Source organism: Trichosurus vulpecula, chromosome 8, assembly GCF_011100635.1.
Source record: "Trichosurus vulpecula isolate mTriVul1 chromosome 8, mTriVul1.pri, whole genome shotgun sequence".
Classification (NCBI taxonomy): Eukaryota; Metazoa; Chordata; class Mammalia; order Diprotodontia; family Phalangeridae; genus Trichosurus; species Trichosurus vulpecula.
The window spans coordinates 199,345,832-199,364,516 of record NC_050580.1 but is presented as its reverse complement, the minus strand read 5'-3'; the positions used below and the strand labels follow the sequence as shown (position 1 = coordinate 199,364,516).

Below are 18,685 nucleotides of genomic sequence, written 5' to 3'. Positions count from 1 at the left end.
AGACAGCAGTCAAACCCATGTCTTCCTGCCCCATGCTACTTTGTTGACATACACTGACACGGAAATCTTAAAAAGAGATCTTCTGGGACCCAAGAGAGATTAAACTGATGAATATAATAAATGTGTATTTTTGGCTAATGGTATCTATCCAGGCTTCAACTCAAGGCACATTGAAATAACCGCAATGTTATTTGCCTAACATAAATATTACTGTAGGTATTAGACTGCTTCCTCCTTAGTAACAACTTCTGATCTATAGAATACTTTAAGGTTTGGGTAGCACTAATACTTTATGGACAGAAAACTAGGTGAAGCAGTAAATATAGCATTGCACTTGGAATCCAAAAGACAGAAATCCCGTCTACTGGCTCTGTGAATCTGGCCAATTCACTTAAGCTTTCTTAGCCTTTGTTTCCCTATAGGCAAAATAGGGATAGCAATAGCACCTGCCTCCCAAGGTTGATGTGAGGTTCAAATGAAGTAACAGGTACAGTGCTTTGCAAACATTGAAGCACTAGCTGTTATCTTAAATAATCTTCACAATTCTGTGAGCCAGGCAATAATAAAAATATGTACTTATAGATTGCTTTAAAGTTTGTAAAGTCCTTTACATACTTTATCTCATTTTTAGATGAGGAAACTGAGGTTCAGAGGGGTTGATTTGTTCATGTTCACCCAGTTAGTAAATATCATAGGCAAGATTGGAACCCAGGCCTTCCTGTCTCCAGGTAAAGAGGTCTATCTATTATTTCATGATACTGGTCATCTTGAGATGCCTCCTCTTCTTTTCCTTCTGAGAATCTGAATGGAATAGACTTGGGATTTATTTTCCACCCACAGGGAAATCAATCCAAAAGTTGAATACATAGATATTATTTTCAAGGTTACTATATCCAAATTGCTCTCTTACCCACAAAAGTGTATACTTGCCACAGAAGGCAAGTCCCGTCTTCCACAGGTCTCTTTCGGTTTGTTATTTTCTTTCCCAGATGGGACTGTATCCATAGCTGTGATGAAACCTCTTGGTTAAACTATAACAGAGAAGGAAATCTGGGGGCAACTCACTAGCCAAGACTTGAGGCAAAATGATAAGCTGCTGGGAGGGCCCATCTGGGCCTAAAACTGTTACCACACACCTGGTGCTGGGGAATTGTTTTCGAAGATACCACAGGGTAGCAGTTGCTTAACTGCTCTGCGGTTTCTTGAAGCTTCTGCCTGCACAGGAAGCTCCATCAGTGTATAGCTTCCTCATAGTGACTACAGAAAAGCCTTGTTTACAGCAGCCCATCAAATTCACTTCCAGAACTCTGAAATTCATTGTTTGGCCCTTTTCTCAGTAATGATAAAGTAAGTTTTTTATTGGCACCTGAGAAAAACAGCTGAAAAGCAATTAGCTGAAGGTATTTAATCAATCATGATTTCTAAGAGAGTGCACTTGTCATCTACTTGAATTTTTTTTCTAGTTCAGATTTCTGGCTCCCAGTGAATATAATGGTGACACCATCTAGTGTACATGAAAAGCTCTAGCCTGCATCCTAATGTGGAAAAAAAAATTATCATTGTACTTTATTTCCTGCCGCAGAACAAATAATGATGTGTGCAGTTTCAGCTGAATGCAAAGGTTGTGGTCACAAGACAAGGCAGTGTAAAAAAAAAAAAGTAGATTGTTTTCAGGTGGTCCTTTGGGACATTTTGTATATTTATCTCTATTGTACTTCTAGACATCTTCCTAAATCCAAATATGGCCTTGGACACTTACTAGCTATGTGACCCTGGGCAAGTCACTTAACCCTGTTTGCCTCAGTTTCCTCATCTGTAAAATGAGCTAGAGAAGGAAATGGCAAACCACTCCAGTATCTTTGCCAAGAAAACCCCAAAGACAATTGGACATGAATGAAACAACTGAACAACAACTTCTAGACCAGGACTCCACTGCTATTTTTAAAAAGAACGTTACATGGCTAATCCGTGCAAAAGTCTTTTTTTTTAAATTAAGATAAAGCTTCTAGGCCCAAACTAGTAATAGAGGGTACTAGTTAGAGATAGTCAGTGGATTGGAAAGCACATTTCCCAGTGCCAGTCATCAAAATTAATCAGTTCTCCATAGATGCCTATTCTGTGGTGATGGTTCCACCATTGCTAGTGTCTATTTGCTGATTTTGTCTCAGTGCATTCATAACCATTTTTCCTGGGAAAATGGCTATCATCAAGGATGATAGAGGGAACTACAGTTTCCTCCTTCCTATCACTATTTCCAAAATAAGCACAGACATGAAGTCAGCTGTGGTGTACAGCTTCTGATGTAATGGAAAGAATGTGGGATTTGAAGTCAAAAAACCTGGGTTCAAATGTCAGCTTTGCTACTTACCACCCCAAGTCACTGAACCTCTTTGAGGAAATTAGACTAGATAATCTCCAAGATTCCTTCTAACTCTAAATCCTAGGATCCCTTTGGTTCTGGAGACCTTTTATTCTCAGTATATCCCATTTTCAATCGTGCAGGCTCTTCCCCTCTTTGCAGTTGTGAGGTTTTCATTATCCCCTAATTATGCTCCCACACTCCTACCAAAATCCCATGACCAGGGAGTGCTGTCCCTTTAAGGAGAGAACAGAGTGTGGGACTGGGAACCTTTAAATAGCTGGGAGCCAAGGAGGCTCTGGCCCCAGAACAGGTGTTGCCATGGCTCGATGTAGCTCAAACCTCATTGACAGTCAGGCTGTAAGTGCTAAGGGAAGAATAAAGTCACTCTAGATTTCTAATGTAAAATCTCTCTTAATTTCTTCTTGCTGATAATGATTTCACCACCTCATTTTATACTAGTAGAGAAATGCCAGTGGCTTCAGCACTACCTTCTTTCTCCTTCCTCTAACAACTTGTTAGTATACCTTGGGCTGGTGAAAGGTGTAGTGGATAGAGAGCAGCCTTTAGAGCCAAGAAGACCTGGCTTCTTCAAGTCCTGCTTCTGAAAAATACTGGTTGAATGACCCTGTGCAAATCATCTAACTTTTTAGTGTTCTAGGGCACTCTCATTTTCTAAGACTAATGTAGGATGCAGAAAAGGTGCTGACCTATATTGGCAGAGGGAGTTTTCTTGTCCAAGAGTTCCCTATATAAATTCAGTCAGAGGTCTATTTCCTATGGCAACCTTGAGTTGGAGGTCTCTTGGAGTCCAGTCTCCCTCTCCACCTTCCCCTCCGGAATTTGAACTCGGGTCCTCCTGACTCCGGGGCTAGGGTAGCTCTTTCTTTTCCTTTTGCCCTGGGGATATGCTTAGTGGTCAACAGAGGTTAAGTTATTGCTGTCCTTTTGGAAGAATTAGTCAACTGCTTCCTCTCAGTCTGGCCTCTCTTGGGGAAAGGACCTGAGTCTTTTCTGAACTGGGTAGGGGTTTGGTTTAACCCTCTCTGGTGGAAGAAGGATGTCCCTAAGGGTCTGCTCTGTCGCAGGTCTTAGAGGATTACTTTTTGGATAATGAGAGTCCGCCCATGGAAGAGATCGAAGTTGGGGCAGTCAACCCACTTGGCAAAATGGATTGTAGCACAGGTATGCTGGGGAGAGACGTAATGTCAAGATGAAAAGCTGGGGGTCAAGGAAGTGCAAGAACTCACTAGGAGGAAAAGGATTGTTGGGGCAGCTGATACTGATACCCAATTAAAATGGCAACAGGAAGGGTTTTAAGGTGTGGGGAAGAGATGAGCGAGGGTCCTTATTTAGGAAGAAGACAAAGGAGATATTTGGAACCAGTCAGTTTTAGCATATTTTAGATAGCATAACATGAGCAAGCTAGGGAGGAGATAGGCAGGAAGCAGTTTGTTTAGCCTGGGACACAATGAGTTTCCTAAATCAGAGCTCTGGGCTGCCCTTTCTCCAGACTCAAACTTGATGGAGCAAGGACCAGGCAAACCCTTTGGCCCCCAGAAGCTTGAAAAGGCTGTCAGAACCCATGAGGAAGAGGACACCAAGAAAGAAGAGGAAGAAAAGGGAGACAATGAGTTGGGAGATCCAGCGGTGCTCAGTGCCATCCATGGTGCCCAGGTGCTATAGGGGAAAGGATCTTGTGCTCTCCCCACACTCCCATTACCCCTTATTTCTCACTCCCTCTTATTTCCCTGTTAATTGTCCCCCACCAGTCTCAAATATTGTCTGATGTCAAGTAATAATATTTTGCTTCTGGCTTAAGAAGCTATTTCCACCTAGTTCTGACCTTCACACTGCCCTTTCCCCCCAATCCATTTTTGTTGCTTGTTCTGTTTCCTGTAGTTAATAAAAACGAAAGGCATAGGAGGAGGAAAGATGGCACAGATTCCTCAAAAATGAAATAAGACTCTTCTGACCCTATGGAAATTCCCTAAATCTCTTTCAGCTTGTTTCTGCATTGCCCATCTTGCTCCCAGCTTAGAAGGATAAAATCTAGGTCAATCTGAGGACTTTTTATTCAAGGGAACTACCCAAATAGTCATCTTAAAGGAGGAAGGATAGTTCCTTGGAAATGGACTCAACATGAGTAAGACTAGTGGGAGTAATGAGTGGCCCCTTTACACCCTGAGTAGATGGGATAGGCCTTTGCAGAGGATAACATAAAAGACCCAAATAAGTCTAGGTTTTATCCTTACTGTAGAGAGGACACAAGGGCTCTCCAAGACTCAAGGCCTCCAATGTGCTTGGGATGTCTCCAGTATCCTTGCACTTTCTGTGTCAGGTAAGTCAGCTACATTCTCAACCTCACAGAAGAGTTGGCTGAGTCTTGGAAAAGAATGGAAATCTAAAACATGTTCGACTCCTCCCTGTTTCTGTAGAGCTGAGTCTCTTCTGATCCCTGCTCTAGAGAATCATAGTTAAATTGGGTGACACACCAATGAGTGTACAGGGATGGCTGTCGCTCTGTCCTATTCCCGGTTGTTTATGACTACAATGAGTTGAGTTAGTTTGCAGTGAGGTGTGTCTACTGAAATTAATGGAAGAGATCCCTGGTTCTAATCTCATTTCTCTGTCTTATCCATTCCTACGTTGGATTTAATGTCCAAAAGGGGAACCCTTGGATTTAACAGCATTGGGTTTAAGGGTAGGAAGAGGGACCCCTTCAATTAGAGTGATGGGATAATATCCTAGGGATATTGTCATCTAGGAGGATGAGGACCTGGTAGAAATACTTGGAGAACAATAGAGGAAAGAAGCCAGGGAAGGAGTAGCATATTAGGCTATGCTGAATAAATGATAAAGCAGACAGTATAAGACAGAGGTAGGGAAAGAAAGAAAGGAAGTGAAAGAAGCCAGCCCCCTCTTGCTGGATAAAGAGGGGGGAAAAAAGGATCCTGAAACAGGGAAGTCACATAGAAGTGACATAGACAATGGTTGACTTGCTGAGGTTAGCAACAAGAAGAAAAGGGAATAATCATATGAATGGAATGTCTTATGACGGTGGATTTGCTACATTAGTGTCAGGAATGTTTATCTAGAAATGACCATCAAAACCCTATTTTATCCACAAAAAAAAAAAGTAGAATGGCATGTGGAATACCTTCCTGCTATTGATTTTTTTTCCAAATTACCTTGCACCTTAAAAAATGGTGTTTAAATTCCCAGGAGGGAATTTACATATAAATATAAATTAAATATATAAATATATTTTAAATGGTGTATAAATTCCCAAGAGGGAATGCTGTAAGAGATGTAAAGTGTTGGGTAACATCTCCCAGGGAAAAAAGTCCACGAGGTAGGTTTGCAAGTTAAAAAGAAAAAAAAAAAGCTACTTAAGGGATGAAGTGAATAGGAGAAAGATTGGGAGACTGGGGATGGAGGTACTTGGTCAAATGAGACCCTTCTTTCCTAAGTCTTTTGATTCCTTCCTCAGACGATGGACTATTTGTCTCCGATCTCTTTCCGGTCTACATTTCCAAATGCCAGTTCCCCAGCACGACACTTTGGACCTCAGCTGCCTTCACCAGACCCATCTCTCTTCTACAGTCCACCAGCGTCCTGGCCCCCAAGGTCTAGGTACTTTAGATTTTAGAGACTGTCAGAACTTTGGGTATCTCCTTTCCATGACTAATTCTTAGGAATATTAGCTGTGGAGGGCTAAAATCCTTGTATCTTTTGAAAAAAAGAATCAGACTTAAACTAGAAAGGGGCCTTGGAGATCTTTTCCAAACCCCTTACTTCATGAGGCTTAGAGAAACTGTGGCTTATTTAAGTTTACATGGCTAATAAATTGTTGGCAGAGGTGGGGTTCAAACTTGGGTTTCCTGAATCCCAATCTAGTGTTTTGTTTTTCTCTTTTAAAATTATTGTACTGCCTCCCTAGGAAGAATTGTAAGGGCTATATCTTGAAAAGGGACTGTGAGTCCCACCAAATCTTAACATTGGAATGGGTCCATGTAGGAAGGCAGGAAGAGGGGAACAGGAAGTTGTATCGGAGCTCTTGACCTTTTGTGGGAGTTCTTAAAATTCCGTTTTAAAAACTGTCTCTTTACGGAGATCCTCTTAAAGCAGGGGTGCTTACCCTTATTTGTGTCATAGACCCCTGTAGCAGCCTGGTAAAGCCTATGGACCCCTTCTCAGAATAATGTATTTAAGTGCAAACATACAGAGGATTGCAAAGAAAACCAATTACGTTGAGATACAGTTTTGTCAAAATATTAATTTTTTTTAAAAAGCCCAAGTTCACAGACCCCTTGTTGAGATCCCTTTAAGATACGGTAAATACCACCACAGTCAAACTGGCTGGGTAAATATCAAGAGAGGAGAGCTAAGAACTTGCTTGCTACCTTGTCTGGGTTTCTTTGTAGCCTCCCCAGTCACTGGACCCAGCTGCATCCCCAGCACCAACGGATCTTGAAGAAGCAGCAGCAGGAACAACGGGGTGGTCATAAATGCCAGAGGTAACATTAGGCAGAATGCAGGCGTAAAAGATTTGTTCGAATGTGGGCTATTCCTCCTGTGAGGTGGAATATGGATCCATGATGTCTGCATGAATTGGGGTCTCCCACCTTTGTCATTCCTGTCCCTGCCCCCCGTCCTTCCCAGTGAGCTCTACTCCATCCCCAGCCTCTCTTTTGAGAGAGTGAAGGGGATAAGAGAGGCCAAGACATCAAAAAAATGCTCTTCCTCACTTAAAGTCCCTGTGTTGGGAAACTGTGGTCCCAGAAGCCAGATCCCTATGCTGGTCTCATGAATCAAAGGGAGAAAGACTGGGTGATCAAGGTACAGATGGTTCAGCTGCAAAGTGAGAATCCCGAGCTGGATGACTACTACTACCAGGTAAGCTCCCTAACTGTATGGCAGTACAGTGGCAAGAATGTTAGATTTGTAGGTAGAGGAGACCCAGGGTCATGTCCTGGCTTTTCCACTTATTATCTATGTGACTTTGGGCAAATCACAAAGTCCCTCTCTGGGCTTCAGTTTTCTCATATATAAAATTATGCAATTGGACTAGATCACCTTCTAAAGTTCCTTCTAGCTGTAAATTTATCATCCTCTGATCTTCTGAGGTAAGGATTAAACAAGTATAGCCCAAGCCTCATGGTATCATCTTGGGTATGGCTTCTTTGTTCCCTCATAGCAGAAGTTCTTAACCTGAGATCCACAGATGCCAAAGATTTCAGGGAGTCTATAAACTTGGATGGGGAAAAAATTACATTTTTATTTTTACTAACCTCTACTTGAAGTTTAGCACTTTCTTTGATCGTGAGGATAAGCAATGAGCCATAGTCATATCGGTAGTACCTACGACTTTGTCAGTAAAAGAAATCAGAAGTCTTTTCATATTACAATTGTTATAAATGCCTTGAAATATTATTTCTGCTCATTACTATTTCAGAATTACCATAGTTGTTAGAACTGCCATTAGATCGCATGTTATCACAGTTTTCATTTCTATAGACTACATTTCAATATAATTGGTTTCCTTTGTAACCTAATAAGTATTTTATTAATTTAAAAACATTATTCTGGGAAGGCATCCATAGGTTTCATCAGACTATCAAAGGAGTTCATGATATCAAAAATAGGTTGAGAACTCCTGCCTTACAACATCTAATTGATACCTTTTTGATTGATAATCCTTCAATCCACTGCACATCAACCCAACAGGACCCTCCTCCCCAAGTTGACTTAGTTTTTAAGTAAATGAAAGTCAGGAGGTGTCAACTCAAAATTCCCAAAGCTAAATCTTGGAATTTACAAAATTAAATCACTTTCTGGTACTTTATGAACTGCTTAGGTGGTGGCAAACAATGGTACCCCTACCCTTTTCTCCCAGGAAAGTATCATTCCAGCCATCTTTTGCCCAAATTATTACACTTGTCTCCTCTAATTTTCCTAACCTCAAAACCAAGGCCTCTGTCTTTTTCCCCACTCCTATTCACTCTGAGTTCTTCCTTTCTTTGTCTTGATTTACTTCTCTCTTCTCTTACTGATTTGCATTTTTGCTCCTAAAAGGAACCCTACCTCTTTGAATGGGGTGTAAGGAAATGTTTTGACCCACATGCCTCCCAGTCAGACACAGAAGGTCCTGTGCCTCTGTGTTCCTTCCCATTCCTTCTGCATGTCCTTCTTGCATTCCCTTGTTCTCAGGAATATTACCAAAAGCTAGAAAGAAAACAGGCAGAAGAGGAATTGCTCGGGAGAAGGGGCAGGCTGGAATCTCCTAAGTTGGTGACACCTTACATTCAGAAGGCAGAGGACTATGAATCAGGTAGGAGTGGAACTTGCCACATTGGATAGGGTGTACTTGTGAATAAACTGAGTGAGGGCAGAGCAGTGGTTAGACCTCACCCTGCTTGTTTTGTTCCCAGTGGTTCGAATCAAAGGTTCCCTAGGCCAGGTGGCAGTTTCTACCTGTTTTGGTCCCCGAAGAGCCATTGACGCAGTTTCACATGGTTCACAGGAGCAGGTAGGCTTGTTATGCAACTACAGCTTCTTCTTTTATCTATTTTATTTTAATGTTAGGCAAGTCCTAGTGTTACTTAGTTCATTAAACTGAGTTCAAAAGTCAGGTCAAACACTAAAATTGAGTTTTCTGCTAAGACTTTACTTAAAGTCCTAGGCTTTTTGATTTCTGGAAATCTGATCAGTAGCCAGTATCCTTTTCTCCCCAGGATACAGCTATATATAATCAGAAGCTTCAAGTACTATATCGGATCGAGAAGGTAAGACCCCTTATTTATCCCTTTACCAGCTCCTAAGGGATGAATCCATGGGCTTCAAACAAATTCTCTATCAGATATTTCTAAACCAAAGAACAGAATCTGCCTTTTCACTGATTTCATGTTCTGGCCTACCTCAACCTAAAATTTTCCCTTCCTAATGAAGTCTAGAGGTTCATCTATGACTTTCTCTAGTAGGTATAGCTCCACTCATGCTGGTGCTTATGGAAAATTTGGGGGAGAGAAGGTTGCCTGCAGGATGGCAGATGTTCAGCAGATTTATACTTCTTCCTTCCTTCCAGATGTTCCTTCAGCTGTTGAAATTGGAGGAAAATCAGAAGCGTATGCTAACAAAGTCCTATTTCTATGAGCTGCAGAGAAAACCGCTAGAGAAGATCTACCAGGTGTTGAGGACTGGTGATCAGGACAATTCAGAGTGAGTACATTTGACTCCCCTCACTCACCCTAGGACTTATGGGAGTAGAGTAGATATTAGTTCCGTTCTGGGGGAAACTATACTTGGCTCATTTCTCTAGAACCAGAGGTGGGGAACCTGACTGGAGGCTGCAGTTCTAACAGTTCTAACAACTCTAATAATTTAGAAATAGAAGTTTGGATTCAGTTAACGGGCCACACTTGAGGACCTTGAAGCCACAGGTTCCCCACCCCTGCTCTAGAACATCCTTCTTGACCTACAAATCTGAGATGCTTGGCTCTGATTCCTCACTCTGCTACTTACAAACTGTGTGATCTTGGGCAAGACACTTGATTTATGAGTTCCATCTTCCTCATCAGCCAAATTAAGAAGTTGGACGAGATGACTATTAAGGTCCCATGTAGCTCTCAATTCTGTGATCTAATTTCACTTGCAGGGAGGCAGCAAATGGATTCCTACAAGTACTATCAGTGAGGAAAGGAAAGGTCCTTGTAGCCCGGCTACTACTACTTCTTCCACGGGACCAGGCAGTCCACCTCGTCCTATCAATCACCAGTCACTTGCCCTTCCTAATTCGAAGGGACACAGCTGATCAGGTACAGTGGGGTTGAGCACAGTGCCTAACCTATCAGAGATCAGTGATGATATTAATCTTTTGGGGGGCTCTTCCGCAGGGAGACTTTCATAGATCTGTATTTTTCCATGGTATATAACATAGCCCAATTATACCTTTTTATACTACACAATTCTTGTCCATGTCTTCCCATTGGTTCTCCACAGGAGGCCCACCTCGTGTGCTAAGGGCTTTCATCCAGATCTTGTGGAAAGAAAAGACAGTAGTAATTTATTCACCTGTGTTCCTTTCATGAATCAAAGAATTTGGAAATATGTAGCTTATGCTATATCATCTAGACAAAAACACAAATTATGATATGATGGATGTAGCCAAGACATGCAGTGATAGTGCAGTGATGTTTATATGTTTGTAATTGTAGGATGTGGGTAGGGGAGTCATGCTTGTGGGTATTAAGCCCCAAGGCTTATTTCCTTTAAGGCATTATGGAAGAAATGCACTTGGGGGTGGGGGGGGGGGCTGGAGGAGAATGAATGATAACAGGATTGAGTTGAATGACATCAAGAATGGTAGCCAGCATAACCTGACTATAAAGAGCCAATAGGAAGGCTATAAAGGAGTAAAATGGAGGACAAGTTAATGAGCTTATTAGTGCAACAATTCCTTTTGAAATGGTATCTGGCCTTTTCCCTTACGTATAGGCTCTACATATGCTGTTCAAACCCCTGGGAAGGTGCATCAATCTCTTGGCCTTTAGTGAGCTTCTCCAAGGGCTTCAGGGACTGATGGTGCTACAGCCTGGATCCCAAGAGCGGCCAATCACTATAGTCCTTCAGAACCAGGTATTGTGGCCTATAAGGCCAGACAGACTTGCCTGAACATAGGTCACTTCTAACTTTGGTGACTAGATCCCATTTAAGTGAATATACCTCAGTCCCCCAGGCAGTGTGGTCACAAATGGGATACTGATGGATAACAGAAAGGGATGTCCTCTAGGTCCTTTCCACAAACCTCAGTATTCCAGCCACATTTACCATCCCTGTGACCCTGGGCAAGCCACTTTGAGTCTCATGTGCAAATGGGAACAGTAATAGCACCTACCTCCCTAAGGTGGTTGTACGGATAAAATGAGATATTCGTAAAGCACTTTGCAAACCTTGAGGCCCTATGTAAATGCTAGCTATCATTATCTAGCCCTCTCGGAGGAAAGGATCAGAACTTCTTCAGTCCGTGTAAAATCCTGACTATTCCCGTAGAGGTTAAATTTCATTAGAGAGAAAACTTCCCTTGAGTTCGGTGAAGGAAGCAAGGCCTTGGGAGCCACCGAATACCCCAAGTTATGTCTTGCCCTTTGCTCCATTTCTTACAGTTTGGCATCTCGTTGCTCTATTCACTTCTGAGCCACGGGGAACAGCTGGTGTCCTTGAATTGTTCCCTGAAGCAACACAGCAGCAGCGATCTTGAGACTTGGTGAGACAGCACCCAGACAGACCTGCTTCTTTAGCATAATGTTATCTTTGAGCCACCCGTTGGACAAGATTTTTCCTGCCCTCGATTTCTCTAGTCTGAGTAAAGAAGGAAGAGGTTTGAGTGAGCTCAAAGGATACCTCAAGGATATTGATAGCTGGTGGCCCCTTCTGTTTAGTAAGGTCTGTTTTGTTGCAGCTAACTAAGATACTAAGCGTAGACCAGGGGTCTTAAAGGCATTCGTTGGCACCTGAGAACTTGGAATTTTCTTTGAGCGAATGGGTGGCACAGGCTTGTCCCCCAAGCATGTCAGGCTCTGGTTATCCCTACCTTACTCTGAGCTTTCTTCTTCTGTAGGACAGACATGGTGGTTCTGGTCGCCTGGGAGATATCCCACATGTCCACCACTTCTCTGGCAGAGCCGCTTGTTGTCCCCAGCAACCTCCTCTCCCTGTTCTGCCGTTACGTGGACAAACAAATAGTACAGCAATTAGAAGCCAGAATGGAGTAAGTGGGAATGAAGGGACATCATAACTCTTGTTTCAACCTCATCCCAGTTTATATTCCATCTCCCGCCATATTCTCATTTCTCCAGAGTTTAATAGGAGCCAGGGACACTTGGCTTTGGGGTAGAGTTCCTGAGCATGTCACCTCAGCTCTTCTACCTCTGTCCTATTCCTTGTCTTCCAAACTAGAACTTGACAGTAGGAAAAGACACTTAAAGCACAGGCATCACTCTTCTGGAGTGGTTTCTTGAGTTGGCAGGCATTTTATTTGGTTCTGGCAGGGATCCCAGACACTTCGTATAAGTGTTAACGACTTAACTTTTGCCTCTCAGGAATTTAACCTTATGAGAAGTTTATGTAAATTGTATTTAGGGTTGTTATGGTTGCTCCAGAATTTGAGTTTGTGGACCAAAGACTGTTCGCAGCTGGTTTTGTTTTTTTGTTTTGTTTTTTTTTGCAGCTGTGCCCCCGTGGCTGCCGACCTGACTTGTTTGGGAAAATGATCCTGCCCACCTACATACCAGTCTGTTAGGGCTGAAGTAGAAGAAGGGAAAATTCACTGAAGGAGCTGTGCCCTTGGCAATCATATGAAGCCTTTTTTTGATTTTCCTCAGTAGATGCAATGGGGAACCCAGGTTTCTTTACCTTTCTCCTACTGAGTATAGAAACCTAGAACCTTAAGCAAGGGAGGGCAGGGCAGTGCATGATTTAAAGTGCTCATATAAAACTAGAACGAGTAGGTGCTGAAATATTGCTTTGATAAAGGTCACATTTTGCCTTCCCATTTCCAAAAATAGCTTCTTCCCTTTCCCTTCTGCTAAACTTCTTTACTAGGAAACAAATGAAGTAGGTCCTTTTGCTAAATGAATGGGAATACAATAATAGTGAAGGGGTCTCTCTCAATAAAGCAATAATGCTGTGTCCTGCCAGATAACAAAATGAGGTATTTTTCTCCGTGATCATCTTTTTTTCCAGGTCTAACTATGAGCCTTCTTTCATTCATAGAGAGGTCATTTCCCTTCCAACCACAAAATGGGTAAAATGACTGGTAAATACCAAGGTTTTCTTATAAACAATGGGATGGAAGAATTTCTCCCTGCCTTCTACCAGATATCTTTTATTAATAACAAGAGCTAACATTTACATGGTGCTTTAAGGTTTGCACAATACTTTGTCACAAAAACTGCCAATTTGTTATCCCTAGGAGATAGGTGCTATTATCATTTCCTTTTCACAGATAAGGAAACTGAGGTTTAAAGATAAGGAAACTGATGGTTAAATCCGTTCAGTGTCTAAGGCCAAATCTGAACTTGAGTCTTTCTGACTGGAATACACCACCTAAACTCACTCTATTTAAAAGGCCTTCCTTCCCTCTTTACTCTGACTCTGATTTCCTTCAGTATGAGTATTTCAACTCATTTATACTTTATCTTGTATAATTCTGTCCATAAAGTCTTCCAAAGAGGCCTTCCTTTTATGTTTTGTAACAGTCTTCAGGAACCAGTGAAGCCCTTAGCTGTCCATCTATTTTATCCTTTGTTACAGAACTGATACCCCACCCTTTCTCAACAATATATTTCTCAGATACCTTTTATATGACATCTGCTCAAGGTATATTTTGTACTATTCTAAAGCCTGATATCTGCCATGCATCTCTTCATTGTCTTTTGGGTCACCAATAACTTTAACACTTCAGGAGTTGTGGTGGTGAATGAAGTTGCAATCTCTACATCATACTGCCCTTCAACCACCTGGGAGAAAAACTTAATTCATATTGAGTGTAATGGAAGTATCTCTCATCTAGACCTCCACAGCTTACCGGGCTGATGTAACTTTCATGTGGAAGATGCTTTGGAGAGGGTTAAGGCGGGGGGGGGGGGGGGGGGGATCTGCAAATGCACTAGACATGTTCAATACATTGCTAATACTCTCTCAAGAGGGACTGGACGTTAAGACACAGGCTGGTGTATACCAATACGTAGATAAATATATTAAAAAAAAATCACCTGGAAACTAAAATGGATATTATGGGAAAACCGTTCTATTTCCCTCCTCTTCTCATCCTTGCTAATTTGAACATCCACATTACCCAACTAATACCTTTTGACCTGATTGTAACCTGTCTTTATTCTGTTTGTTGCTTTGCTTGCTTTTCTTTCTCCTAACGTTTGCTGACAAACCTCTTCAAAGAGTTTATAAATGTCAAATTTAAAGTAGAAATAGGATAAAGTCATGTTTAACATACTCTTGGGGGGTTATCTATCCTTGAACTATTTACAGTCTTATACCTACCCATGATATTTAACGGTAAACATTCATCTGTCATCGATGATTTTGGCAGAAAATGGCCTGCACTGGAGACCAGAAACTGAGCTGGGTGGTTGGGGAGACAGAAAAGCCGGTGCGATGTGGTCCTTACCCTCATGGAGCTTATCATTAGGTAAAAGTACTATAACATATGTACACATGGAGCGAGATCAGGAGTCTAGCAAAGCTTCAAAGTAATTCATCTGAGCCAATTTTTTACCATTTTCTGCATGATCACTTCCTCCATCACAGAGTTTGGACCTGAAGGTACTCTTATTAAATCCCTTATTTTACAATCAAAGTACCTGGGCTCAGCCCATCCCGGTGACTTTTCCAAAGTCATACAAGTAGTAGATGCCAGGTCCTCTGACTCCATATTCTAATAGAAAAAACACAGGATTTGGAATTGAGGACCTGAGCTCTTATTTCTGCTCTGTCACTGCCCAGCTCCAAGGGCTCGGGCATCTCCCCTGCCCTTTCTAACGCTTCTGTGTTGATCTTGGATTATGGTTATTCGTGTGACCTATTTTCTCACCTTCTAGACCAGAATGTCACCTGGAGAACCCAGAGAGAAATTTCAGCGGTGGGTAGGCAGTGTCTGAATTTGCATTTTATTTTACTTTTTTAAAAACATTCTGAAATGGGGTCTTTGGGCGTCCCCAGACTGCCAAGGGGCCCACCATACTAAAAAGGTTAAGAGCCCCGGCTCTCTCTAGATGGTGGGGTTGGCTCTCCTTCCCCCCATCTATCCTAGCTGTCTTTTCTATCCCTTCTGCTGGGCATTGTGTTCTCCTGCACACACAGAGCAGTTCCCTTTTTAAGTAGTGAGGTCTTCAGCTGGCAACGATAATGAAGGTTTACAAAGTGCTTCGCTCGTTATCTGGGGGCAGCTAGGTGGTGCAGTGGATAGAGCACCAGGCCTCCACCGAGAAGGACTTGAGTTCAAATCCAGCCTAGTTGTGTGACCCTGGGCAAGTCACTTAACCCCGTCTGCCTCCATTTCCTCATCTGTAAAAAATGAGCTGCGGAAGGGAATGGCAAACTGCTCCAGGACCTTTGCCAAGAAAACCCAAAAATGACGTCACGGAGAGTCGGACACTACTGAAAATCTGAAAAAAGCAATCGTGTGTTGTCGGATTCGATCTAACCACCAGGAGGCGGGAGGGGAGCGGGGAGCTCTTATGATCCCCATTTTTCTAATTAAGAAACTGCGGCCTGGAGACCGACGTGAGTTGCGCAGTTGCCCAGGGTCGCACAGCTAGTCCGGGGCAGGATATGAATTCGGGTCCGGCCGCTTGTGTCATCTGGCTCCCCGTCACCACGGCCTGTGACCAGCTGGCAGGTCATCCGACACCTTCGGTTTACAAACGACGCTCGATCCCAAAGAGAGTGGCCTGGAGCTAAGGGCGGTCTCTCTCGGGAAGCTCGGCCCGCATTCCAGGAAACCCACCGTTAAAAAAAAAAAAAAGTGGGTGGGCCTAAAAATGGCGCCGGTCGTGTTACCACGCATGCTCGCCTTGCAGAGGCTGGAGAGCCAGTTTCCGGGCAGGCACGCGGGACTCAGCTGACTGACTGGAAGAGAAAGGAGTTCCCTTTAGCAAGATGGCGGCGCAAGAGGGAGCCGGAAGTGGATGCGACGGTGGCGCACCCCCGACCGGGGCTATGGAGAGGGTGCTGCCTATGTTGTTGGTGCCGGTTCCCGCCGAGGCGAGAGAGAAGCTCGGGCCCCGGGCCCTGCTACACCGGGAGCAAGAGGCGCTGGGCAGCCTCACAGCCTCGGGCAGCCTGCAGCTTCTGTCGCTAGCGCCTGGCGGCCGCGGCGGAACCGGCTGCAACCTCGCGGGCCCCTTCCGGTAGTAAGTTGCGGACCCCAGGCCCCTCTCCCGACCTCACTCTAGACCCCTGCTCCGGCCCCGAGGTCCCTTCCGAAACCTTCAGGGTGTCTTGGTTCGAGACTTCTACTTGGCTAGACAGAATGGAAGCTCCCTGAGGGTAGGGATTGGTACACTACTCTGTACTGTGTACTGGCGCTAAATAAATGCTTCTTGATTCAATGCCAGGAAGACGTGCTGAAGGAGAAGTAGGAATCCTGGGACACCTCCCCACCCCCAACACACGCTTTGCCCTCCACTGACCCCCATCTTCAACATTTCTTCATTTGGGGGAGTGGAACCTTTTTTTTCCTTTCTTCTGGTGGTTTCGGGGATTCTTGCTTTTCCTACGCTTTGTGAATCCTATTGCAAGAAGCCCTGAAGAGGCTCCCCCCGGAAGCACAATTAATTCTCTTCCGAAGCGTTGATTAAACACCTGTTCCACTTAGGTAGCGCTCCAGTGCTGGAAGTAGAAGTAGGAAAATAGCCTGCCCTCAAGGAGCTTATGTTCTAATGGGGGATACTGGTCCTCTCGCTCCAGAACCAGGGCTCGTTCCACTGTGCCACGAGGAAATACGCCCAGAGAGTAACGTTTTAAATATCTACAAAGTAAATTTCCAGACGCGTTAAAAGACCCAAGTCCGCTTTGTGTTTCTTCCGCCTCTCCCATATTAGCCTTTCCATTTTTAAATGCCAAAATGTGTTTTCTCTAACGATTGTGTCGTCCCTTTTACCATGTACCTGCTAGTCGGTTCATTCACAAAGAGGCATGGAGCTGTGCAAAGAGCCACGAAGACACGGGCTCCAGCCTCACTTCGAAATTGCTTTGTGATTGGGCAGCGCACTTAATTACTTACCCCAAATTCTGCCGAGGGGAATCAGGTCCATGGTCCACATTTCTTTCCTTCATTCCTCCAGCAAGAATTTATTTTTCGTACTCAAGGGGCATTGTGCTTTGAAGGATACCAAAGAAACTAAGACGCAGCGCCTAACCATTTCAGCGCCTACGATCTTACTGAAAGGGAAATGACTGTCGAACAAGGCACCTCCTGTAAACATAGCTGGAGCAGAAAATACTCCCTCTGAGTAGAAGGGCTAGGGAAGACTTAGAAGAAGAGTAGAATCATGAGCAAGACTTTATGATAGTGAACCATTCGTCCAAGTGTATGTAGCAACAGATATTTCAGGAGTCTGTCATTATTCCTTTCATCCACACAGATTTAGCCAATACTGCTTCCACCTACCCAGATTGTGACTCATCTGTATTTTAAATAAACAATCCATACGGGTTCTTGTAGGAAAAAAAAATCATTGCCAGGTGGCTAATGCAAGATCAGTAAGCTTCAGAGATTTTCCCACAGGATCATTCTTTAAGTCTTTCTAGGACCTGCTAGAGCTTGTGAGCTTGGAGAGGCAGACTTTAGTGGAGATAACAGTCATGTAAAAATGTCTATATCTTATACCTAAAAAAAAAAAATTCTTAATGGAGAAGCAGCAAATGAAAATTTTAAGTCTGAATCCAGCCTTAACATTAATTGCTGTGTTTGGGGGAATGTGCTATCTGACAAATGAAGATGAGATCTTTCGGTGGCTAGCCTCATCATTTCGTTGTTTTCACACGTTAGGACTTTTATCGTATTGGACTTTTTTTTAATAGTGGCATCATTGCTGGGTACCATATATTTCATTATGTTGATCTCTGAAAGAATTAAAGAGTAGGAAGCTCTTCTCTGTGATCCATACCCCTTCTTCCTCTTTCCCCCAATCCTCCCCTTAACACTGTTGTTAACAGCTTCACTCCATAAGCTCAGCATTCTATGGGTTTTTTTTTTTTTAGCTTTGTTTGGGAGAATTCTGAAACCAGTGACTCACCAACAGACAAGCCTAAACTTCTGACTCTTGGTGAAAGTAATGAACTCTGTGTCCATGAGTTCAAGATGAAGGATGGAAATTGTGACGTCACCGCATTACATAGCTGCAGTGGGGAAATGTTAAAAAAGCTAATGGAAGACAGAAACATTAGTAAGTGTGTCCTGGCTCTGTATAAGTGCATGTGTAAATTTATGAAAACGACCGTGACGTTTTATCCTTTACAATTATGGGTGCGCTCTGTGCTACCAGCAAGTGGGAGTGGAACCAGTGGGAGAGGCTCTTCTGAGACCAGCAGTGGAGTTGTTAGCCTCGGTCCAGATAGACTGCTGCCCAGAGCAGAAAGTAGTGCACTCGGGCCAGGCGTTTTTGATGTAATAGCAAGAGTGCTAAGTTTCATTGAATGAAACCTGGGTTCCAATCAGAGCGCTGACGTTAAGTATGTAACTACAGGAAGTTATTTTATGTCCCCGATGTTCCTTTTCCTCACCTGTAAAATGGAGTTAATGAT

General features: G+C 43.3%; 2 protein-coding genes across 3 annotated transcripts in view; both read left to right on the top strand.

The window, feature by feature from the left end:
* The first annotated feature begins 2,680 nt into the window (after positions 1–2,680).
* Positions 2,681–12,630, top strand: PATL2 (PAT1 homolog 2). Its single transcript, XM_036735498.1, has 16 exons — positions 2,681–2,719; positions 3,448–3,544; positions 3,873–4,036; positions 4,620–4,700; positions 5,853–5,995; positions 6,787–6,879; positions 7,117–7,258; positions 8,573–8,693; positions 8,794–8,891; positions 9,097–9,147; positions 9,447–9,580; positions 10,017–10,176; positions 10,856–10,996; positions 11,524–11,624; positions 11,979–12,128; positions 12,588–12,630. Exons 1-16 carry the CDS (start codon positions 2,681–2,683, stop codon positions 12,628–12,630), a joined length of 1,758 nt encoding a protein of 585 aa, XP_036591393.1.
* Positions 12,631–16,018: 3,388 nt separating this feature from the next.
* Positions 16,019–18,685, top strand: part of SPG11 (SPG11 vesicle trafficking associated, spatacsin) — a 78,150-nt gene continuing 75,483 nt past the window's right edge. The window contains exons 1-2 of one of the 2 annotated variants that reach the window (XM_036736449.1): positions 16,019–16,290; positions 18,143–18,327. In XM_036736449.1, the coding sequence (XP_036592344.1) occupies positions 16,037–16,290; positions 18,143–18,327 (439 nt within the window). In that variant the 5' untranslated portion in view covers positions 16,019–16,036. The remainder of the gene's footprint in view (positions 16,291–18,142; positions 18,328–18,685) is intronic. The other variant, XM_036736450.1, reaches the window with a different exon arrangement.